The sequence below is a fragment of the Pleurodeles waltl genome, chromosome 6, assembly GCF_031143425.1.
Source record: "Pleurodeles waltl isolate 20211129_DDA chromosome 6, aPleWal1.hap1.20221129, whole genome shotgun sequence".
NCBI lineage: Eukaryota > Metazoa > Chordata > Amphibia > Caudata > Salamandridae > Pleurodeles > Pleurodeles waltl.
Window position 1 is genome coordinate 1,424,170,447 of NC_090445.1, and position 25,668 is coordinate 1,424,196,114.

The 25,668-nt window shown below is 43.4% G+C and overlaps 1 protein-coding gene across 2 annotated transcripts in view; it reads left to right on the top strand.

The window, feature by feature from the left end:
• The window catches only part of LRMDA (leucine rich melanocyte differentiation associated), a 2,333,900-nt gene that overhangs the window by 20,409 nt on the left and 2,287,823 nt on the right, over positions 1 to 25,668 (top strand). For both annotated transcript variants that reach the window (XM_069240796.1, XM_069240797.1), the window contains exon 2: positions 2,295 to 2,395. In XM_069240796.1, coding sequence (XP_069096897.1) covers positions 2,295 to 2,395 — 101 coding nt within the window. The remainder of the gene's footprint in view (positions 1 to 2,294; positions 2,396 to 25,668) is intronic.

Here is a 25,668-nt window from a genome sequence, read left to right on the forward strand (position 1 = left end):
AGCAGTCTCCCCTACTTGGGCAGCTAATTCACAAGTTTCAAGTCTGCGGTCTACCTCACTTCGCCAACCCCTTCCCTCCACTTGTAGTGCCTGTGGGATCTTGTCTGCTTCCTGTGTTTCTTGCTGTGACTCATTGTCTTTCACCACCTCTGCTGAGTCGTCTTTACCTTCCACCGCTGTCACTGCGGCCGTAACGCTTGTGCTGACGCTGCAGGCGCTCCCCTGAAGAGGAAAGCACGCTGCAGCCCTGTGAGTCCTCCGTAGCACCAGGGCAGCACGAAACGAGCACACAGCCCTGCTGCACCAGGTTGTATCCCTCTCAACCTCAGAAAAGGTAAAAAGGCACATTCAGCTCACTCCCTTGAGTATCCCTAGACTTTCCTCCTTTTAAGGATGGCGAGGCTTCCCAAATATCCGGGCGCTCTAGAGACCTGCTGCAACACGGGCTGCCATGTTCTCTCCTCCTGTGTAATGAGTTTCACTAGGAATTACTCAGGATTGAAAGAAGGATGACTGCACACCAGTTATCACAGTTAACTAATGAGCCGGTCTTTGGAATCTTGATGATGATGCCTTAGTTTCAGGGTTCTGGTACTTCCTTTCTAAATAGAGGTCAGATGATCTTGGCTGATGTTTCAGGTCTGCCTAAAACACTTCTGTATTCAGGTAGTCTTGAAAAGGAGCTTTTCCATTCTTAAGAGATCAGATAGCAGTGACGATTTCTTCTTTCTGTGCAGGGGCGGTGTTCACATTCAAGTCTGTCTCTGCTTCTTGGATATCCGCTTCACTAGTTGGTGCTCCTTCGTTCAAGACTTCTTTTATACGCTCAGCCCAGTGTGCTTCCTGTTCTTTCTCTACTGTGGGTAGTCTACTTTGTTTGTGCATAATAGGAGTGCCCTGTTTGAACCGTGGAGATGAAAATACACTGAAAAAAAGTAAACTTCACAGACAAATTGCAGCTACCTATTGTGTCACTTTTCATCCCTGTATTGCACCCACCAATCCCACTCATTGTGATGTTTCCAGGGGAAAACATATGTCTCAAATACTGATTTCCTCCGTGTACAGCATACACTGTTGGGTGGCTGGATTGTTGCCCTCGCCTAGCAATGTCTCTCCTTCCTATCATGAGACCCAGCTGTCTTGGAGTTTCTTTCAGCAAGCATAAAGCCCTCATTGACCATCATATTTAGTAGCACCACTTTTGCAGTGAGGACAAGGGGTCTGCCCAAAACAGCCTCCAGTTTATCAGAAATAGTGTCCCAAAATGATCAAAGTGCCCTACAACTGTAAGTGGTATAGAGTCGCACACCTAGACAGTGCATCTAAGCCAGTTGGGGCTATTACTCCTGTTCATCTTCCAGAGATGGTGTGGTTTCCAGTAAATATGATGGAGGTATTTAAATACGATAAGCCGGAACTATGCTGAGATTGCCCCCTTTCGAGGGGCCAGCCATGCCATAGTCCATTAAACCCTCAAGGGGACAGAGACCCCATGCTCATTTTCTCTTTAGGACAGGAAAGGTGTTTGAGGTATTAGTAATAAGTGTTTATATATTATGGAAACTTGGGTGAGTTCTGGCATGACGGACATAATTTTCGGGGGCTCTAAGGGAGTAATCTCCGCAAGGATTGCAATCTCCAGTGAGTAGGGCCTGAGTACATTCCGGAGTTGCAGAGATCTAAAGGTCTAAGATCGTTCAAGGCAAAATTCAGTTTATAATTCTTTGAATGATTTCATGCCATTACATCCATAAATATGTCCCAAAGATGAGATACCTAATGCACCTCATACCCCAAATTCCTTGAGGGCAGTGACATATGACATTTGAGTAACACGCCACAGCGGAGTCTCTCTAGTGAGCTTCCCATCCCACCTAAGATGCCTAGGTGAAGTCCTCCGAAACTTCACCACCGTCATTTTGGCAAGGGACATATTGGGGGAGCCTTTCCACATGGTAAGTAGTGTAAGGGGCCCCTCCACTTCTTTGCCTCGAGTCATTATAGACTTTACACGTTCTGCCTGATCTTATCCATCCACAGGCATAGACCGAGATATTTCAGGATAGCAGCAGGGACAAGTGTCCCAGGACTCACACATAGTCCTAAAGAATGTTCCCCAACCACGTTTGCCATGACATAGTGAACATTTTCTTCATTAATGAGGCTCTTGACTTTTCACTACCTCACAGATAAAGAAAGATTGATAAAGCGAAAGATGGCCATACAGCCAGAAAGTAAACATGTTCACTAGGACACCACAAATGGACTTAATGTTCTTTCTTTAACGGCAGGTCTCCTACATCAGCCAAGACAGCAGCGTAATTCCAGAATTTCTGGGCCAAAAATATGGCAATTGTGCGAAGAGACTGGACCTAAGTTTCAACCAGCTCAGGTAAGGCAGAAACAATTAACATTTATTTATTGAAAAAAGGCTTTCTGGCACTAGCACAACTGAAATCTTTGCAGGATGAAGAGCAGAATTGAAATATTATTAATGCTCTAGAAGGCAGCAAGGTCTTAAGAGCCTTTTCAAGACTGAAAGGTCATTCCATCTGGAGATGGCACGCATGGGGAAGACTCACTCTCTCCATCTGTGTGAAAACAGAGCTGAAAGAAATGCTGGATGGGATGAACACTGTGAGCGTGATGAATTATAGAGCACAAGGTTGTGCATTAACAATATGACACTATGTATACAATGCCTCATAGGCCATACATAGGACCCTAAACAAACACTCCGAAGTTGGAGCCAGTGTAAGGATGACAGGCGGGGATTTACCGAGTTAAATCATTTCTTACCATTGCGAGTTGCAACATTTGCAGGCTTTGTGCTTCATATTTTGGAAGATGCAAGTAGAGGGCTTGCCCTAGTGAGGACAATCAGAGCAGTTCGGCTTCAGTGAGTCATCATGAAAACCACCTTTAGATGTGAAAAAGAAAGTTCAGCAGATGACACTCCATTAACATGTTGCACTGGTGGAAGTTCTGTCTCATTCTGGAAACCTACGTTGTTTCACCACTGATACAGGCAGTGATCAGGTCACCATACTGGCAGGCTATAAAGAGAGACCCTTGTGATTCGGTTCTCTCCAAACAAGAATAATCTTCTGTCTGTGTGCAGCTTGAGCCAGTAAGAAGCTTTTCAGTTTGATCACCACAGCACATTGTTGGGAACAGCATGCTGAGATCGTGTGATCCAGCCCTAAATCGAGTCACATCTGAGTAACGTTAACATACTGTTTAAATTGTCAGCCATGGAAGTGGAGGGGCCAGGGGACCTGTCAGGTGGCTCAGGATAAGCATGGAGCAGACTTGTAGAGAGAGGGAATCCGTGGATACCCCAGAGTATGTGCACAAAGGCTGGTGTAATAGGTTGAAAGGAAATTGATGGACTTGGTTGGTTAGAAACTAGAAAGGATATAAAATAGGCCAAATCGGAACTTCCGTTTCCTAAAGGCGGATAACTGAAGTCTGGAAGTATAACATTGACCTGCACTTTGAGATTGCTCATATACTTCAAGGCTCACAACTCTCCAACAGCACAGTGAGAATGTTTCAACATTTTAAATTAGTGGGCTCCAGCAATTTACCACTATTTGGGTTGAAATGTTGCTTCTTTTATGGTTATTCCGAGTCATATTCCTCATTTGTTTGTTTAATTTCAGTACACAGTGCCTTAAGTTTCTGATATTATGGTGTAAAATGGACCTAAATCTGTAATAGCACAAAATCGAAACTGATGCGTTTTTTTGTGAGCAATGTGTGTTTAATATTCACTGGCCAGTTTGTAAAAGTACTCATGCCCATTTATTCCATGGTTTTCTTAGTGGAAACTGTATTTGTTATTCAAAGATTCTCAAATGATTTTGCAGAGCCTCGACTTAGTATATGTTTTGGAATAGCTGCAACCGTTTTCAGCTGTAGCAGAGGATGCTGTTTTAAGAAAACATTAGTTGCAGGGGTACCCCGAACGTCCAGTGAAGTTCACTGAAGGCCAAATATTGGACGTTCTGACGTTTCTGTATCTACTTCATCTCTGGTCAAGAGAATGTGCTATTTAAATTTAAAACCGTACAAATGTGAAATAGTCCAGGCTGGTCTATATTTGCCCACTACGCCTACTACCAGTAACGTTCTTCATATTGCACAACATTTTGATCGATCCCTAAATTACATTTTTTGTTACATAGGACTGATATGAGATGTATGTATATTTTTAAAAAGAGGTTCTGCATAAATGTATGCAGTGTAGTTGTAACTTCCTGGTCGCAGAAACTGCCCCTGCTCTTATTCTTTTCACAGTAGGTATGCGTTTTTTTTGTAAGTCCTAGATTGTTCTGTTTTTCCCCTTGTGGATAGATACTCTTGTTCATTTACTAGTCACAGTCTACTTATATATTTTCAATTGAACAAAAAATCCCAGCCTTGGGTATGTGCAATATCCTGTGAACTAGGATAACAAAGTGGAAGGCTCAATTCACTTTTTGAAGGTTTTCAGTCTTACACGTTTTTTAGCAGAGTTTTGTTGTGTATGTTTTTCAGACTGGCAAGTGATCTGCTAGCTGTCTGCTGAGAAGGTCGTTGGTTTGATTTTGTGTCCTGAACTGGGTCACTGAAAGACATTTCCCCTGCAGTACCTGATCGCTGTAGTTCTGCTCATGTGAACGGTCATTGCGAGGTTTAAATGTGTATTTTGCTAGTCATGTATATTTTTGTCTATCAATGTCACAGAGAACACTTCGCTCTAGAAAGGCCAGTGTGTCTCAATAGAACTCTGGTAAGAATCTTGTGCTACATCATGTGACTTTTCTCCTGCAATGGTCTTTCGTTAAGCATGGGTCTTTAGATAGGCCACTGGATAGTTCACCTGTAAGGATCTGTCGTTCGTAGTTGCTTTAGAGATCATTGTTTATTTTACTTTCCTCACACGGTTTGCTGTTTTGATGACTCCAACATAGTGGCTTACTGTATCACTTTGTATCAGAGTCGCTTTTTTGCCTCTGGTTTCACACACGTCTTCCTTTTGGTAACTTGCATATCGAGTGGTTCATTTACCTGTGTAATGACTGTTTCATTTTTGGCCTCTGCCCACCTCAATCATGGCTATTATCATGCCCATTTCTATTGTTTTGACCACATCATGCATTGTCTAATGATCCTTTTCACTCTCCCCTCTCGCTGACTGCACTCCTCCTGTGGTTCACGTCTCATTTAATTTCAAATAACTATAGGGTTTTGACAATGGGGAATGAATGATAAAGAGCAGGGCCTAATATATGCAAATTATGCCTATTTAATGGAGTCCTGTAGTGGTGGGAGTGTGTGGATGGCATTGACAGTGCTTGAACTTTGGCTTGTAGCACTGCTACTATCATTAATATCCCTGAGTGCCCATTGAAGCCAGATTAGCCGTTTTTTCCTGTTTACAGTATGGCCACCACATGTTATTTTCACACTTTGTATAGTTGTTCGAACATAGCTGTATATTACTTTGTGCCTCCTCTTCATAACATTTGCACTGTGTGTTTGTACTCTTCATATGTTTTTGCATGATGGCGAACTTTCAATAATTAATAGTGAATCCTGTGAGGCAGACTTTTTTTTTATTTCAGCCTTGTGCATTAACTAATTAGAACTTGATAATTTAAACATTTGTTCGGTACGTCGTGTGTGGCCTTCCTTAGTGCCAGCATTACAAATACACATGCACGCCACACACATCAGCATCGTACAAACCCTTTAAAGTAATTGTAAAAGGCCTGAAGAAAACAATAGAAACAATCGAGTGTACAGTCAAAGTTGTATGCATTGATTATCTTTTGGTTAAAGAAACCTTTTTAATTAGTTTTTTTTTGTTTACTATGGGTTCTTATTTGATCCTTTTTGAGATATTTTTATGTCTTGCCTCCCATACAGCTTTTAGCTGTCTTGTTGCAAAATACCTTTTATGGTCTATACCCAGAACTTACAAAGGGCTAAAAAACTGCAATCTGCCTCCATTGGTTGCTTCACTGTAACTCTCATTTGCTTGTTTCTTATTGAATGGCTTTCCTTATGCTTCTTGTGTTTGTCCCTAGCCTCTTTAAAATCCTTTAGATTGACTGACTTGTATCTTTCCATTGCTCAAGTTTATGGAAGCACTATTTCTTTTTTTTTTTTAGTTCTCCTTAAGAGTGCCTATGTTTTCCAGCTTGCTACCTCATATGCTTCTCCCCCTGTCAAATAAGCTATCTATGTCGCTCTATTCCTTGTGTGCTGCTTTTCCTCTCCTTTATCCCCACAAAGCTTTATTTTATGTCTTTTTTAATCCCTCAACCCGCCTACTTTCTGTTCCTTCCCCTCATCCGCTCCTGCATTGCTACCACTCCTTTTGGTTTCTTTTTAAATTTTACTTCTTTTAAACTTTTCTTGGCGGACCCTGCAGCTCGAACTGTCAGGCCACTGTGCTTGCTCAAATGCACTTTATAGCAAGTCAATATTTTGTTTTTATTTATTTACGCCACTACGTGGCCTGTACCACAATGGATTGGTAAATAAAACAAATAAAAAGGGGCACTCTTGAGTGGAGACTTATAGCATGCATATGTCACCAGGCATGTGCTACTGAATGACATAGGCACAAGCTGGATTGACTCACGTTTTTTATTTTATTTTACCAATAAAAGCAATGGCAACGTATGCAGGTTCCAAAGTAAAACTTTGCCAGAGTTTGTTGACTTTGTAATTAAAAGAACTGATGCAGGAAAAGCTTCTTACCTCTTTCTTAACAAGACCTTCTCATGTGTGGGACCTTTCTTGAATATCAAGTTTAATATGAATAGGATGTTCTGGAAGTCAAATCAAGTAAAATGAATAACGTAAAAACAAAGCAGAGCTCCTTGAAGTCACCAATGGTGCTGCATGCTTATTTGAGAGGCAACGTTAACTGTAATCTTCTACAGAATATTATCATCACCACTCTTAAAGGATAGTCTTTATAGCTACCATCTGTAGGAGGACATCTTACCTGCTCAGCTGCTTGTGGGTAAGGTTAAGGTAGGATTAACAGCTTCGTATGCATTAAGTTTTTGAGAGAGACGTTTTGAGGTTGTTCAGAGGTGCAGATCTGAATTATAGGGCAGACTTGCTAGTGGTGACAAGAAGTATTGGTTATAGAGCAGATACTCGAGGGTGGATTTGAACACTTGAGTGAAGGGTCTATTCTACCTTGTGTTGGAATAGAAGGATAAAACCAGTGGTAGGTAATAGATCTATTTTAATGTTCTGAACACAAGGATGTTTATCAAGTGTTGGAGGGGGAGGGCAGTAGGCGTGTAAAGATTCAGAGGCATATTTCACTTTTAAAATCTTTTGGGCAGAATGAGTAAGGGAGTGAGGCGAGATCAGGAGAAAGTGTTTATGGTGCAGTGGGTGAAGAGAAGTAGATGTTGTTCTTGACGGGGTTAATCATGGAGCAATGATCACCCATCCAGTATTGGATATCAGGGAGGTAGTAGGTTGCACAAGCTTCGAGGACATCTGTAAGGGAAAGGACAAGATCCTGTGGATAATAAAAATAAGTTGAACGAGAAAGTTATGTATTTTAAAGACATTGTGCATTTTCAGGTAAAGCAGAGGATTTTAAAATATATCGAGGAGGTAACTTGGAAAGAGTCAAGTGATGTCAAAGGTCAGGTTGATGGAGCCTCAGACCTATTCCTGCAGGTGGATTTGAAAGAGAAGTTGGTGATGGTACCCTATAGTATCGGCTGGCCCTGTGGTGGATATAGAAGAGGATGTTTCAGTGAAGAATGATGTAATGGTGGGTGCATAGAATTGGAATCAATAAAGAGGTTTTAAGGTGATTTTGAGCCTCGGACAGTATAGTAGGAGAGCAGCAAACATGCAATGCATGTCGACAGGGAGGTCATAAGTATAGAGATGTATGTGTAGCAACCCTACTAATGCTGGCTGTGAAAGGAGAGTTGAAGGGTTTCCTAACATTCATATACATGGTCACAAACTTGCTCATTATCACAAACTCATGATGTGGTAGAGGTTGATTTACTGGTGTAGTTTGTCATTGTAATACACTTTGTAAATAACTAAAAGCTGTCAAGGGGTAGGCTTGGCCATTCAGTGCTCTCAATAAGGCTTTCAGCTATAAAACCTGTATATCTAGTTAGCAAAGACAGAAAGGAAAGAAGGTGAAATTAAATGATGGTGGTGGAGGGTCTTAGCAATGGGCAGTGGAACCTGCTACTGGTGTGGCTTTGCATGGCAATTGACTAATAGTAAGTCTTGCCCTGCAATGAACAGTTGCAGTCAATTTGAAAAATCGTTTATTTCCCCAAGGTTTAAGAGCAGAGTATATGTCCAGCATCATCAATACCCACTGGGGTAAAAACTTTTGAAGGGGATGTAGAATCAGACATATTCAAGTCTATTGGCTTAGCCTGATTGGTGAGAAGGATGCCGGATGCACTGTTCACCATTGTAATAGTGTTTGGTTGAAGGAGAAAATGTTCAGACCCACCCAATAAATCCACTGTATATTTAAGTGATGGCTCTATTCTTCTTCTTGGTTATTTCTGGGCCGGGGACAAGTTTAAGGTGCAACCACCAGAAGGTAAGTTGTATAGGATGTAGTAGATGTACCTGCTTGACAATATCAGTGAGGGCTGGGAATGTTTTTGCGCTGGGGATGAGTACCTACCAGTATTTAATGTTCAGGAAGATGAAGTATGCAATATTTCTTTCAGGCTTCCAGTGCATGTAGGTATAAAAGTTGGGGGAACGATGTTAGCAATATTTCTACCTATGTGTTGTCTTATGGTGTTGACTGTGTTTTAGCATAGGCCTGAGGACGTTGACATAGCCTCTTAATTGAAAAGTGTTCCCTAGTTTTCATTTTTTCTTAATGTAGTCATTTTAATTGATATTTATTTTGAAACAGTTACACAAAGAGAACAGACATACAATAGTCCATTATTTCCAAATAGATAATAACAAAGACAAAAGACGTCAGAGGATATCAGCAAGCTCTTGTATGGAATACAGAAGAGGAAAATGTGGCTGGACATCCTCTGATGATTCCATTTGCATTATGTTACAAAACAAAAGTCTATACATAAGGAGTCCATGGGTTTCGCATTGACTAGACCCAGGGCCACTGGTGGAAATCTAGATAACGAAACCCACCAAAATTTCAACTTTAATACTGGATATTTCAAAAGGCCTTTACCACTTTTGCTCTTCATGACCCAGGCAGTCTGGAGACTTCCCATGTACCCCGCAGGTTCCTACTCCTCCGGTGAAAATAGATAACTTTCTCCAGGATAATGCCATCAGACTAGCCAAATCAAGTCTTTAGCTTCCAGGCTTAGCTCCATCAAATCCATCTTCTGAGGGATATATTAGTTTGTATCCATAGCACCAGCACTCCAATCTGGAAATAAGGTATAAAAAGGTCTCTTTAATTAAACAGCTGTTAACAGTCCCTCTTGTTTCATGTCATCCCACAGTGTGGCAAGCACAGTACAAAGACCACCTCCTCTCTTTACTAGGACCTGTGGTATGTAATCTCACTTCCCTCTTCAATGCCACTAGTTGACTTACATCACCTGGATTAAAGACAACTCCCTCCATTTTATGAAACGATTGACTGGCAGCTGTCCACAGAATCTTTGGGTGGAGTCTCTTTTCAGGTTTTCGATCTCAACTATTTTTGAGTTGCAGTATGGAGGACATTGAATATTTTTGAAATGTTGTGGATTTTACATAAAACTTCTCTAAATTGACTACAGAGTTTATCACCTCATGAGATTCACTTCCAACATTCGACAGCTTGGCCTCGGTTTCAGGCTCCTTCACTTTCTACTTTATCAATATTTTTGATATAGCATTCATTGATGCCTCAGCGCACCTGCTCCTTTAGAAAGCCCAGCCATTTGAGTGTTCTTCATTGGTTCTGCCGCCATGTTCCTGTCTCTACTTGCCACGCATTAGAGGAAGACATTCTTCTGGGGAATGTTGTTCTTTGCCCCGTTTTACATGTCCTTTCAGGTACAGCCTGGATGGTTCTGAGCCCACCCCCTTGTGGGTACTTTCTGAGAGTGTTGGGTCAATGCTTCTGGCACTGTGGATCAGTGCTCCAAACCCCCTGGATGAATAGTGGTGACAGGAGGTTCCATCACAGATCATATGTATGTTTAGCCTCAGGGGATTGGACCTACTTCTGCACCCCTTATCCTTGTGGCCTGACAACCCCCACTTGCCAGTTGATCCAGAACATTGGGGTTAGGGAAGAAAGAAGTCTGGTAAATCCCAAGTGCATTATTCTCACCTCACCCCCGTCATTAATCCGAGATCTCTCGCCCGCTCCATCTGGTTACACAGCAGCAACTCTTCTTCATCTGCCCCGTCCCTCCGCTTTTTTGGTCTTGCCCCACAGGCTCTGCAGCTACGCCTCCCCACACCAGTGAATGATGAGGTATAAGCAGAACAGGAGCTGGGGTGCCACAGTCATGCCTTCTCCCCGTCTCCAGAGGTGAGGAAGTACCACGGAGGAAAAACTCAGAACTGAAATCTTATCTGGAAGTTATCATGGGTGCAACTTTCCAACTCACACCTGTGGGCTGTCTGATCCATTTCCACTTGACCTTGTGCCATCTCTGAGTACAATACTGAAGTTAGGAGAGCAGAGTTTAAATGTGGTTTATATGAGCACACCAACCAATTTTTACATCATTCTACTTCTCTGCATCGTGTACTACTAGGATGGTGTTCCTAGCAGCGTTGTTTTGTCATGATTGAGTTTTTTTTAAATAAATATAAAAAATGTAAAGAACAGTGGTCATAAAGTGTATTTGTTGAGTATTAAACATTAACAGTATTCTTTAAAAAGTATTTAGCTACGCTGCCATTTCATTATGAGACTTGTGCATGTAGAAAAATCCACAGAAAGCATCATATCAGGTATGTTCGTTTTTTAGTATTAAGTCTATATATACTTCAAAATAGAACACTCAAAGGTTATACTGCCCTTACTCTTACACGTGATTGAGACATGTTTTGGTCTAGTGCACCCCGCCCACAACCCACACAAATAATAATTCATAGGAAACTACTCCTGTGGGCAGTCTGAGCATGAATTAATGCATTGACAAGGGCAAAAATCTGAATTCATATCCACACCCGTACAGATATAGTAATCCATAGGAGAATGTGCAGCAAGGGTTTTCTTCTGTCAGAGTCCTGAACATATGTAATGTATTGGAAAGTTTTACTCAAAGCCATTCTCTTTGTACGGGTTTTGACAGATTCAATAATGCTCATGAAGGGATCAGCAAAACTGTACAAGTTAATGCCTTCCAGAAAGAGAATTATAAATCGTCCTTGTTCTTACCACCGTCAGTCTTCCACTAGTGGAACGATCCTTAATAGTATGGGCAGCAAAGTGTTTCCTCTCATAAGCTCTTATACATATATATTGCTCTCTAGTCAAGTCTTCAGCAAAACATCTCCATACTAAGTGTGACACATATAAAGTAGTCCGTGGAACAGTGTGGAGCAAGGCTGATCTTCCTTGAGCCGTGCACCCTGCTCAATACAACACACTCTTGTGTAGAATAATGCACTGAAAAGACTATTGCAGATTTATTTTATTTAATATGTTTTGCATCAGTTTAAGCAAAAAAAAAAAAGCATATAAAATATATTACACTCATAAAATACATCTTACGTACTTACTGAAAAATAACTTTGTTGAAGGTAAATTATGGTTCCTTTTCTCTTAAATAGATGTTTGCCAGTGAAAACCACTGATATTTCCCAGTGTGCAAATGATAACTCATGCCACTACTTGCTTGTGGCATCACACGTGACATCACTGATGACATCTCGAATAACCTCATCCATGACATCACTGAGTGCACGTTGTGGCTAATCCTTACTGCATAAGGCCAAAGAATGTGAATACTCAGTTCTATGTACTTGCATTTTTGAAGTTAATGAAAAAATGGCATAGCTGGTCTGCAGCACTGCTCCTGACAATTGACTTTCCAGACGGGCTGTTCATGGCACAGATCCACACATAGTAGAATTGGGGGATGTGTGCATGGTTTTGCGAAAGGCCAAACCTTACACATAGGTCCCCTCCATAGGGTTCTGGTAGCTCGCAGTTTTGTGGCTATCGTATTTGTTGTTTCACCCCTTCCCAACAGCGTCTACCACACATAGCACTATGCCATGTTAATTTCCTTTGAGAGGTGGAGTAAAACCTTTTAGCAGTTGTGCTATTTTCTACTGCTCACATCTTTTAGGGGATGGGGCTGGATGCTTCACTTTTCTGTTTATATATCCTCCCAGACTGCAAGGGTGCTGTGTGCCAAGATTGGTTGCTGGGTAAAGGCTTTCTCTTCGAAATGCTTAAACCTAGCTCTCTAAATAAAACCAGGAAACATTTTTTTTTACCCTTAGAAATCTTCTAAATATAAAAAGAAAATCCATAAAGATGCATGCTACCTCTTTTTCTGACCTGATAGCCTTATATTATTCAAGTAATCAGTGAGGATACAGGTTTTTCTGCTTTCAACAAGACATGCATTCAGTAAATGAACTTAGGAAAGAGGTTACCGGTGATGTCATAAATCCTAAGAAAGGTCCATATAGTGGTCATCTGGGATCTCTGTGTTGACCAGTTAGATGTGTTATGTGTAAGTGCTTCTGGTGTGTAATGTAATGAACAGTGGTTTTCCGACCGAAATCACGAAAATGCTTAAAATTCATCTTCAGCTCAATTAGCTGTAGAAGAAGTTAAAATGTAATGAGTCACGGTTGGTGTGGAGTAGCACTCGTTCCCTGCGGTTTTTCCGAATGTGGTAAAGTTTTTGTTCCCGCTACTCGGCCTGTCTGCGTTGTGCCTCGCTTGTCAGCAAGGGGGCGTTTAATGCGCAGTGGCAGGGTGTACCAGAGCACACTGTGTACTGTAGCAACCCGTTAAATTCGATTTGTTCTGGATGCCTGTCCTCGGTAGAATCAAGTGACTAGCCCTATGCTGACCTGCATGGAGAAAAAACAAAGCAAGTGCTGAAGACGGAGTATTAAGCGTACACCACTGCTAAGAGAGTGTCAGGGGCTTTGAACGCAGATAGATCCTCTCTTGTGAATTTAGGTGGGTTTAGATTTGCAAACATCTGTTGATATGTTAAGCATGCCTGCCTCTGAAAACTGGAAAAGGATCGCGACACGGTAAAGCATTTGTATTCCTTGGCAAGTGTGTACGAATGGAAAACAAAATCAGCCTAAATGTGAGTAGCGTCATGAGGCAAAACATGTAACTTTGTAGCAAATTACCCTGATACATTGTTGACTCGGAACGTTCAGGCGATGCAACACTATTAGACATCATATTTTGGTTTGACTTTGAGGAAAATGCAACAGAAGCAGCTGAGAAAAGTCATTTGAGAAGGTTATACTTATATTATACCGGAATTCTGCATTAGTGCTAATTGTTCACTTCCAGCCTTCATGTCCTCGGAGATGCAGTATGGATCAGTGTTGTCCAGGATGATTGTGAGGTACAGTATGCTACCATTTGCTAGAATAGAGTGCACTTTGACTATCCCAGCTATGACCCAACTTGCTGCATCATTTATACTATTAGTTCCTAACTTGCCCGACTTTATTGCATGTGTGTCTGACACTGGTGCCTTCTGCCAGTTTTGGAGCGCACAATTCCTGTCAGTTGCCAACATATTTATGTGCATTTGTACATGGCCTGTGTAAGATTGCTATTTCACTTTTCTGACTTCGTCCGTTGCCTGCTGAAGGTCACTTAATACACCATTTTAATCATTCATTAGTCATTACTGTCTGTAACACTTTGATGCTGACACTATTTTGGATCAACTCTGTTTATTATATTATAGTTTTATAAACACAGCTGTGTGCCTACAACCCAGTAGCCGGTAGCACCAATAGCAATTAGAAGTCCATGTAACACAGCTTCGAGGCCACAACACGGGGGCAGGCAGCGTAACCTGTTGCCATTTGAACAATGAAAAATGCAAGAAAAGGGTAAAACACGAACATGTCCCTCTCCCCCTTCCTTGACACCCCTCATCCCTCCCCACCCATGGATCACTGCAGAGTATAGTCGGGTGTTGTGGGGGCCTCTCGTGGTTTACCTGTTTAGTGGAGAGGTGAACTTTGGGAATGGGAATATGCTCCGTTAATTGGTTGTAGAAGGCGTAGGTCTTTTAAATATATAGGACAAATGAGTTTGTTGAATTCGGAGGAGAGAATTTTGGGGAAAAGCACCCATATGATACCTAGTTCAGTGGAGTGGTGTTCTGCTGCGAGAGAGAGTTGGTGAAGCCAGGACGTATAATCGGGTACACTCTCTGTGCCCCAAAGTGAGAGGATGGCTTGGTGGGCTATCCCCAGGGCCAGGGCCGTCTGTTGTCCCTTCATGGAGTGGGCATGACAGGGTTGAGGCGATGTGCCAGGATGCCCTTGAAGAGTTTGGTGTCTATGTTAAGTAGTGAGATGGACGGTAGGACCCACACATCTCAGGGTCCTTGCCCTGTTTTGGGATCACAGTAATGGTTGCATCTAGCATACTATCGGTAAGAGAGCCGGTGTCTGCAAAGGAGTTGAACAATCTCTTAAGGAGCGGGGCTAGCTCTGAGCAAAAGGTTTTGTACAAGAGTGGGTTAAAGCCATCAGCTCTTGGAGATATCCCGGATTTCTAGTGGGCAATGGCTGAGATTAATTCATCTATTCTAATGGGTTTGTCAAGCGATTCAGAGTCAGCTTGGGGGATCGGTGTTAGAGCACACCTGTTCAGGTAGGGAGACGGATCCACAGTCGAAGCTGCGCAGGCCGTACAGAGGGATTGGTAAAATTTGTGAAACATCACTGGGATCTGGGGATCCGTCCGTACTTCGCCAGTGTGAGGCGAGTATACCATTGCAATGGTGGCTGCTTGGGTGTGTGCTTGAAGTTTTTGGGCTAATAGGCACATCGGTTGCTCCGTAGGTAGAATTTGTGTTTTAATCTAGCTATGCCGTACTCTGCCTGATCAAGATCTAGCCGCTTCAGTTGAAGGCGGGTCTTTTCTAATTCCCTCCACACTATGGGAGCTCCTGTACGCTTATGTATCTTCTCCCCTTCTGTTATTTTTTTGCTTTAGCTACAGCCTTTTTTTTTTCTTTGTGTTTTGTTCTCTGCGGAAGAGATGGAGATCACTTCTCCCTGCACAACTAACTTAAGGGCTTCCCAAGTGGAAGAGAGAGATGTGCACCCAATGTCGTTGGTGCTGAGGTAAATACATGATGGTCCGGCGCAGTGCCTCAATCAAGTTGGGCATCTGAAAGAGGGAATCCTGCAATCTCCAGGTAGGAGAGCGGTAGCGTGTGGAGTCATTGTGGGCTGTGAGCGATAGTGGAGCATGATCAGAGAGGATTCTGGGTTCTATAGTGACATCCCTGATGCAGTCTTGAAAGGCAGGGGATGCTAGGATAGTAGACACGAGTGTACGTCTTCATCGCTGCCAAGTAAAAGTTGTAGTCTCAGGTGTTCGGGTTCGCCTCTTAAGTATCAGTCAAACCTCAGTCTTTAAGCCACTGAAGCCTTTCTGGGGAGAAGGCACCTATCTGGCCGTATTGTTGTCCCGATCTTTCCAAGTCATTGTCCATTACCAAGTTGAGGTCGCCTACTTTGAGAAGCACGGTGTCGGGGGTACTAAGCATCAGGGATAAGGTTTCCATGATGAATGCCGCCTGTTTCGAGTTAGGGGTATAGAGAGAGGTGATTGTGAAGTGAAAGTTACCCACTCGCATTCTGTTTGCAAGGAATTCACCCCTTATCTCGGCAACCTTTGTAAGGACCCCACCTGTAAGGTTCCTAGACAGCAGGATCCCCACCGCTACCCTCTTAGACAGGTCCGAGGACCAGAGCTGATGAAGGAACCATTTAGAGCGCATTCAATATACATCTTTGGAGAGGAAATGAGTTTCCTGTAGCAAACAAATGTGGCTCTCGGAGCACTCTAGTAGTGAAAGTATGGCCAACCATTTAGTAGGGTTGTTGATGCCTCGAACATTGAGGCTTAGTTGTTTAAGTGATCAATGTGTGGTGGTGAGAAAAGTGCTTGTGTGTACCTAGTTCTAGGTAGGGGGAGGTGCTATTAGTAAGGCCAAGGTGGTCTGTAGAGAGTGTGGTTCATAGAGCATTTGGGCTTCGATCTTGTAGTGTGTAAGGGGGACAAAATAACAAAAAACAGGAATAACCAACATGTAAGTGAACAAAAGTGTAACACACTCCCATACAGAGTAAGTCCTCTGAAAGTGGGGTAGCCATGGTCTGAGGAGGTCAGTCAGAGTGCCATGGACTCTGAGGGGCCCCTGCTGCTCTGGGCCCCATCTGTGAGTCAGAAAAGGCCTTGGGCCCCTCCAGAGGTCAGTGGGCAGTAGTTACAGTGCGGTCGCCCGCTCAGGGCTGTTGTTTGCTGGTGCCAAAGGCAGTGCGGTCCCAAACCGATCATCTCTCCTGAGCTCGTCCCCTCAAGGATGGCCTATTGTGTTTTTGGCATCTGCCCACCCACCGCCAGTGGGGCCGCTCCCCAAGAGAGGATGTCCCCGAGGCTCGCTTTTCTGCTTCTGAGGGATCCTTAGCCAAGACCAGGACTCATCGGGCCTCCTTGATTGTCTTTAGCTGTGGAGCTGGCCCTCCCACATAAATATGAGCCGAAATGGATGCCCCCAGCTGTATGAGACGCCTTGAGAGTGAAGATGTTCCGTGATGGGCCTGAACTCTCTTTGCCGCTGGAGCATAAGTAGGGAGATGTCATGAAAAAAACTCAATGTGTGGTCTCAGAACCGGATAAGCTGTATCCCTTGCCATGTGAAAGATTACTTCTTTGATCTGGAAATTGTGGACACCCACTAGAATGTCTGTGGGGTCTAGAGCTTGCTCCCCCCCGGGCGACCAGTTCTGTGGACTCAGTCTACTTGGACATCTTTGTCATCCCCCATCCCAGCACTAAGTGGAATAGGGCCGTAATATATTCTCTGATGTCGTTGCCTTCGGCTCTCGCAGGAGCACCTCGAACTCTGATATTATTGCGCTGGAGCGTTTTTCAAGGTCCTCAGACTGTATCCATGGTTGATCTTGTTGTTCCTAGAGTCTCAGAATTTCTTAGCGTAGTTGCATCACATCCTCATCTCTTGCCATCTCATTATCTTCAAGGCCAGAGAACCATTCTCCGATCTCAGTAATGTCTGAGTGAAGGTCTCGTAATTCCTGGGAAAGATCTTTCCGGAGGTCATTCAGGTCCGTCTTCAAGGAGTCATACTGCGACGTGGGAAATCTCCTGGTGACTAGGGCGAGTTCCTCATCAGTAGCCCTCTTGGCGGTGGCCTGCAGCGTAGTCAGTGAGCGGCTGTCTGTGGATGTGTGGTGTGCGGGCGTGGATGCTTTAGCATCTCCCGGACTGACTGCTCCTTTTTATGTTTCGAGGTAGCCATGGTTGTAGAGGCTGCCCTACCCACCAGGGCTAAGACACCTTTTAGTGAGAAGCAGTAGGGCTCAGCTCAGCTGGGGCCCTCGTAATCCTGCTGAGGAGACATGATAGTCCCTGTTGTCTGCCGATTTAAGGTGCACACTGGATCTGAGCGTCGGGCAGAATGCAGTGTGGGGGTTATAGCGTAACACTACTTGTTGGGTGTCGGTTGGGTCCCAAGGACCCTCTGATCATCATCAGCGGGCTTGGGACATCGCAGCTGATGGTAGGCACTTTGACGGTCCATGAAGACAAGACGATTGGTGTGGCTTCAGAACAAGATGAGGTCAAGGGTACCTCTGTGCCATGTAGGTGGGGGAGCCACCTGGAGAGAGAATACCACCCAATCCTGTCGCTCACTGCAGTGGGCACATCATTGAACCTGCAATGTGGCCTCTGGTGGTCCGGGCAGGAAGAAAGAATAATGCCAGGACCAGGATAGGTGGCACTGCTCCCTGAGTGCCCGGGACTGTGGCACAAGGGCCGAAGTGGTGGCAGCCCTGGGCATCTCCTCAGAGGTGGGGAGGCTTGTCGTGCTACGCACCTGTGCCGTGGAAGGGGGGCAGCCCAGCAGGAGGCAGAGCCGGTTGTGGGTCACCACTGACCAGGAGGGTGGGGCTGCTGGTCTTAATCATCGCAGGTGAGCACCAGTGCCCTGGAGAGCTGCTCGTCGGGATGGGCCCAGCGGCTTAGCAGTGGGGCCTGCCAGCCCTCTGTGAGGCCTCCCGCTCTGTCCAATAATGCTGAGCCTGAGATCTTCTAGTTGTCCCCACCCTCCCGAAAGGGGCGCTGATGGCCCAGGGGCCCAGAAGCAAGAGCAATTTGGGGGCCACGCGCTGCCACTGGAAGTAGCCTTCTCCCCAGGGGGGGCGGGGTCGGGGGTTCAATGCAGCAGTGCGTCCCCTAGCAGCTCTCACATCCAATATGGAGTCTCCCACAGGTTTAGCGTTGAAGCGGGTGCTGTGGCACCTCCACAATCCAGTTCACGCCAGCCACTGCAATCCCGCCACACTGTAGCGCAGGCCCAGCTTCTCTTCTCTGCCATGGGCAGGCATCCTGCAGGTGTGGGCGCAGAGGCTGGCTGCACCATGGTCAGCCTCAAGGGCGGGCTGCAGCAGTAGTCAGATGAGGGCCGCGACAGGGGGTTGACCCCTCCAAGGGAGGCCCATGGAGTTTTTAGTGGCTCCCGGTGGGGAAAGTATCAAGGCACGGGTTGGGCACATCCTGCCCTGGGATGCATTCAGCTGGCCATCCGCAGGCTCAAGGATGCTCAGGCCTGCTGTCCAGAAGCGAGGAAAAGTTCCGTTGTGGCAGAGAGAGGCGGCTTAGCCCCAGGCGGTCACCATGTTTCGTGCTCTTTGGGCCATCGCGGCCAGGACATGTCCCGGTGGATGGGCCCAGCGACACTGGGAGCACCCCACCCACCCCCGTCGATCGTATGAGCAGGTTTGGGGTTTGTGGAGAGTGGGAGCCCTAGATGCCACTAGATGCTGCGGATAGTGCCCTGGCCGGCTGAGAGCCCCAAAAGGCCACACCACTCCTGCCACTGTCAGAATTATCTTTAATATCTACGCTTACCGTTTATAACCTTACATTACTTTTCAAAACTGTACATTTTATCTAAGAATAAATCTAAAGGTTTGTTTTATACTCACGTTATTTTAAGACTGGCCTGATTGGATCATTCCCTGTTGCATGTTTTCAAGAACATTTTAAATAACAATGCATCAATTATTCTACATAAGTCTACAGACTTTCAGTCCCCGTCATCCATTGGACTGTTTCACTGGCATTCACAGTTTGCTTCCACCCACCGTATGACACAGCAGATGGGGTCACTTGGTCAGCTCACTTAATCGGCTTGCTATTTTGCACTCTGAAAGCATTTTTCCAGTCACAAGTGCAGAGCTGCCAGAGAAGGCACGCCCTTTTACTTTATTTTCTTTCTAAACACATGCTTAACACCTTTCACTTTTAAACTTTTGATTTGTATTGCCTATTCTGGCAAAATAAAACAAGGAAACACCCTGGCATGCTTCTTAAGGCTGGACTTATTGGGTTTACAAATGCTGGATTTTATTGGGTAGTTCATATACATGTGTCCCAATAAGAATTCTAATTTGCAAAGCACACACCTCTTTGAAGGGGAGAGGTTGCTATTCAATTGAATGCTATTGGTGTTCTGTACAGAACAACTTGAGAGCCTCAGGATAACTTTATAATGTGATCTTTGGTCAATGTGTTCTAAAAATGTATCCAGTATGTCAATTGCCAAATGCAAAATTGTTTTCTGTTATGAAGAGACCACTGTATTCTTTAAGGGCTCCAAAGACGTGTAACTCATGCAGTTCTGACCTTAACAGCAACTTTCTTATGCTTGAGCTATTCAATGTGGCCACTTATGCAACTGTCCACAAATTGGCAAAGTATTACCACTTGGAGATTTTGCCTTTGGGCTAATAAGTTCTGCAGAGCAATCCTTAAAATTCTCATCCTCCTGTATCTCTCAGCTATCCTCCTCCTAGACATTTTATTTTTATGAGACTGGGTGCAAAGAGTGACATAAAGGCTACTCTATACAGCGCTTTTCTATCTCTGCCTATTGAGCCCTAAACCATGTCAATTATATAGGTTCTTTAGTACAATACCATCACCAGATTTTTTACCATTTAATAATTTGGTGTCCACAGGAAGGTAATTTGAAAAAATTATTTGAAAACTTTTTCTTTTATTTTTAAAGAATTCAAGAGAAAATCCTTTTAACCTGTAGCACACTTGTAAATGTCTCGATTATCTTCTGTTGCAATTAGGTTTAATGCATTTTTACATTTTGATTCTTAAGAAGTCTGGCTCTGAGCCCCTTCCAATTTAGTACCCAATGCAATTATAAGATATCATGCAAGGAGGGTCACTATGCTTGCTTTTATTGCTCACCACCTGGCCACGGTATTTTGGCATGCACTATTTGCATGAAGCTGGTCCGTAAGAGCTCCGGCCTAATGATGATGATGATGCTATGCCTATCAGTATGATTCTCTCCTTAAATGGAAGTGTCCTGTACACATATTAACTGATGCATGGTGTCCAGGTGTCTGAGAGATTGGTTTCTGTTGTGTTGAATGTCTGTCCTATTTCTGGTCCCTGCCACCAAAATGTCTGCACCTCTGATTTTATAACACTGATGGCAGATAATGCTACAGCAAACCTCAGTGGAATGTACAGATGTACTTGGACAAAATCCAGAGAGTGACCACATTTCTGCAGAGGAGACAACAAATAAAGGTGGAGGGCCTTAACATTGTCAGGAAATTCATGTCTGAGAACCTGATTATGTTCGCCAGTGTTGTGGATGTAGCATGGAGTGGCTACTAGAAGATCTTGTTAGCCTAGTCTCTCCAGTCTTAAGCGTGTGGCTAAAATGTGTGAGTAATTTAACGTTCACATCGACCTGTTTGGTTTGTATACTGATAATATGGCTCAACCTATAGAGATGAAGATGGATTTGGAAGGAAGTTTAACAGGAGTGCATCTTCCAAGCCTTCATGGCACACCAACACCGTCAGTTTCATAAACAGACCAAGATCAACAGGTCCTTGACTTAAAGGAAGAGACAGAGATGGCCCTTCAAACCGGCAGCAGTCAAGTACGCACCATTTAATCAAAGGTTCCCTGTTATGGACACATAAGTGAGCCCCCAAGTGAAAGGCAGTGTGCAGAATTGTCTTCCTAGCTGGGTGGAAATAAGGACAGATACTTGTGTGCTGGAGAGGTTTCATATGGACAATCTTCAGTTTCCAAACATGGCTCTCAATATGTTTTGACTAGGTCATGTAGCAAAACTACACCTTCTCTTGCTTCAAGGTTTGCTCTTGGAAGGTGCTTTGGAAAGCATGCGGTATCAAGAGTAAAACTGATTTTTTTTGTGGTTTGAATTGTACTTCTAAGGAGGATAAGAGACTAAATCAAACAGACATGGATACCATCTTCATCGTCACTGCTTATATGTAGTATGCTACTACAACTCACCTTATCAGCTATGGTTAGGGGCACTGAGTGAAATGGACTTGGTTGGTTCTTGCCATCAAGAAAATTATTTAAAGGCTGTATGAGTGATTGGTTGGTGAAGAATTATCACAGTTCACACTTTCAGAGATCTTGGTGTACCAGAAGCTGGTTCATGGGCAATGACCAGCACTTTCTATCAGGAGGCAGTCTTGGTTGGGAACATCTGAATTTTGTTGAAAAATTGGGATGTACATATTGAGATGCAATTGAATGACATTCAGGTGAGAGTATGTACTTGGAGGAGATGTATGTGATGTGTTTGAAGTGACAGTCTCAAAAAGACACAATAATAACTATAAATCCGTTCTTAAGGAGAAGGGTTATTTTGTTCCATTCTCCAGGCATATATAAGGATATTAGGTCACATAGAGGTAATTGTTTAATAGGCATAATGGCAAATACAGTTATTTCCTTTTAAGAGTCAATTGATGTCTGGCTATCTTACAAAGCCTGGAAAGGGCAAATTCAAGCTATATAGTTGACTTGCTCTTCAGAAACTGGTTAACAATACTCAGTTAGGAAAAGTGTTGCATGCCTGTAGTGATCAAGCTATACAATTTGGAATTATATAGTGTACTACATTTAATTTACTAACCACCCTTCTTGTGTTAAAGTTATCTACAGGGTTCGCACACACATACCTGAGTCAATCAGGTATAAGGCAAATATAAAAAAAATCGGTTTTGTCTCTGCAGACCACAGAAAGCACAAGAGAGGCAATAGAAAGGGGGCTTCCAGTCACATAGAGAGTATCCACAAAACGTGTTCTCAGTCTCATTTTCTCCTAAAAGGGCATGCAGTCAAAAGACAAACCAATTATAAAAAATATTTCATTTCAGTAACTGGAAAAGTCAGTGCAGCTGAGATTGTCCACAAATGAATCCTTCCTATACCTGACTCAGCCTTCATGTTTTCTTCATCTAGTGAACATTGTCCTTCAGAGTACAGCATCTCTGAGGCCTTTTTCTCATTAAATCATCTTTTTATCTATTTTTTGTTTGGAAGTTGAGTAAGTCCCTATCATTATTGGATACCTTTGAATCTTTTGTTATGGACCAAGCATTTAACAGTCAGGAGAGGTTAATAGTATTGGTCTTCTCTTTTATTTATCTACTTGGAATGTACAGTAGGACACTGCTCCTCATTACTTTATGGGCGGTGTCCTCTCGGAGATAGTTCTGTTGTTTTGCTCTTGATATGTATGACAAGGTTTCTTGCATAGGGTCCCCATGTTCATCGCCCCTTCCCACTCTTTCCCAAGTTTAGGTTCTATCAGAAGATACCCATGGGCACCGGGAGCCCTGAGGAAGAGATATAGAACTAGTCTAAACATCTACTGAGAGTCCCCCTGTTCCTCTCTCATATTCCACCCTGCCTCATCCTGTGCCAGTACCACTGAATACCACTTGCCAGAGGAAAAGATGTGGAAGTACTCTGCACACCTCCATTAAGTCATTCTGCATCTTGTAGATTAATAGGAGGTGACTACATATGTGGGGAAGGCACTTCTCTTTTTTCCCTCTTTCTATGTGTGTTTCTGCCTTTCAGGGTACAGTACTAATGTTATTTACTTTTTTCCCACTCTGCACTGGAAAATAGTGGAAGATGGAAGCGTTGAGAAACAGGAGTACCTCACTCTCCCCATGTTTCCCCATATTGCCCTGCCGCCATGACATTATAGGAGACCAGGTCCATGGAGGCATCCAACCTGCAATTGTGTGTAAGTGGAACACTGTCAGTGAGCAGCGTGCTGACTTGATAATCCTCCCATATTGACTGACATCCCTGCCCTGAGAGCCAGTACGCAAGGAACAGCAGCTGGTGCTGTAACTACTCTACCGCTGGCCCCAGTATGACTGGTGCAGTACTTATTTAAAAGGTATCTTCTTTAATGTGGGGTCCTCTCAACTCTCCCAAAGCGGATTCATGGCAGTACCGCTTGTATTCATAGTACTGAGCATCACTGCCTTGAGCTGTGGGTTCCAGTGTTCTTTTCCTGAAGTTCTTGGGGAGATTACTGTTTTCTTCCTAATACAGATTAAACATATTGTGATACACTTTCACTACTGATACATCATTCCACTGCATTATCTGTCATCAGGACTACAGAAATATAGCGCATCAAGGCCTCCACTATAAGCTCACCATGTGACCAGCAGGAAATATTTTCTGAAGCGCAGCAGAGCTGTGATCCTTCTGGCACATTGTTAGAACCCCCAGCCCCCCCATCACCACATCACCATGTGGCTTTTCTGGCCTGATGTGAACATGTGGTTTTATGTTTCTCAATTTAATTAGAGGCTAAAGGCCAACACGTACGACTTCAAAGGTCAGCAAGGAGCCTCCTCTGCCCAGAGAAGTTAAATACACCCAGGGATTGTTTTCCTTAATCACAATGGACAGATTTTCGTTTACTCTGCAGTCTCACAAATGTGTTATTCAGGATGAAGGTCAATATGTCATTAACTTGTTGAAAAATGTTCACACCTCTTCATTTAGAAGAAACACCATTTTGAGCCCTCAATAGCTTAAGTTTGGAAAACAAATCTAGACCATCTGCTAGTGAGTTCATCTGTGGGAGAAGGGGATTCACATGCTTTTAAGAAAAACATGTTTATTGTCAAATACACCTGTTTTTTTCTGAGGTAAAATACTTTATTTCCTGTATCAACCACAGCTGCTTCGTTTGCCCAGGGTGAGAACCCTGAGGGTAGTTCCTAAAGTTTCCTTCAGTGGGTGGTGCAGAGACTACTACTTCCAATAGTTGAACTTGTTCCAGAAGCTCACTGTCCAGACACTAGATGTGGCTGTAGTCTTCCTGTGGTCAAACTACTGGTTAATCAAGACACTTTCACTAGAGACTGATCAAGAGAGTTTCAGGCGAACATCTTTAATTCTGAGGTGATATCCAATAGAATGTAGTGCAGGCTTGTATACCAAAGCAGTAATGTGTTTTCCTAAAGCATAAGCCCTATTAAGAGCAAGGTGCCCTACTTGTGCTTTCTTTGTGCGGATATAGCACGTGGATTACATATGTTTTTTTTACACATTTGCTGACTCCCCCCTATATTAACGTTATACCAAATGACAGACTTTAAACTCCGTATCTCTGAACACTGCATTAATTCACCAACCACTCATAGCAAACTCATTCTGATTTCTGAAGATCTTTCCTCAATGGTGAGCTCAAGGTGCCAATTTCCCCAGGAATTTATTTCCATGCTTTTGTGGTGAGGCCTCAGTCAGTAATGTCGTGTTGAAGTTTAGCAGAGGATAACCTTAGAAGACTGCCTGTTAAGGCCTTGGCTAAAAGTAACATGGCATGCTCCACATCAGCCTTCTTGATCTAAAACTTGAAATGGATCAGAAATCATGTCTTCTTTTACTTAAGGAAATAGTATTCCTGATTTATAGATTAACTGCTAAGGATGTTATAACAAAATCTACCTGATTGGCATTTTCTGTTTTGGGCTTTACAGTGCCACGATGGACACCATCACCAATTTCCTTGTGAGTAGCAGTCTAAACAGTCTGAGACTTTCAAACATGCTATAAATATGGCTTTATCCCAAATGGATAGATTTACAAATAGCTGGAACCCCACTGTCAGAAACTGGATTATTATTTGGGGTGAGCAACTGCCAACTTCAAGGAATAATCACATCAGTTTTAAGAGTGAACTCTCCAAGTCCTTACATTAACCAGAGCTCAACCCTCTAGTAACTATGGCACGGGGCACACAGGCTTAACTTCAGGGCAATATGTAAAGTATTTATGTAGTACCAAAACAGTAATAAAATCAAAATGCAAAACATTAGAAATCCCAAACCGAATTAGAAAATTAGATTAAAATGTACCGAATAAAATGACACCAAAATGACAAACATTCAATAAGGAGAACCAGAGATATAATTTTAAAAAGATTATGTAGATATAGCACCAAAAACTGCATCATTGATTGACGGAGACCTGGACCCATTTTCAGGCTGACATTGATGGAGCGTGGATCGGATACACAAACCAGGTTCATCCTGGTCAAAGATGTTGCCTTCTGA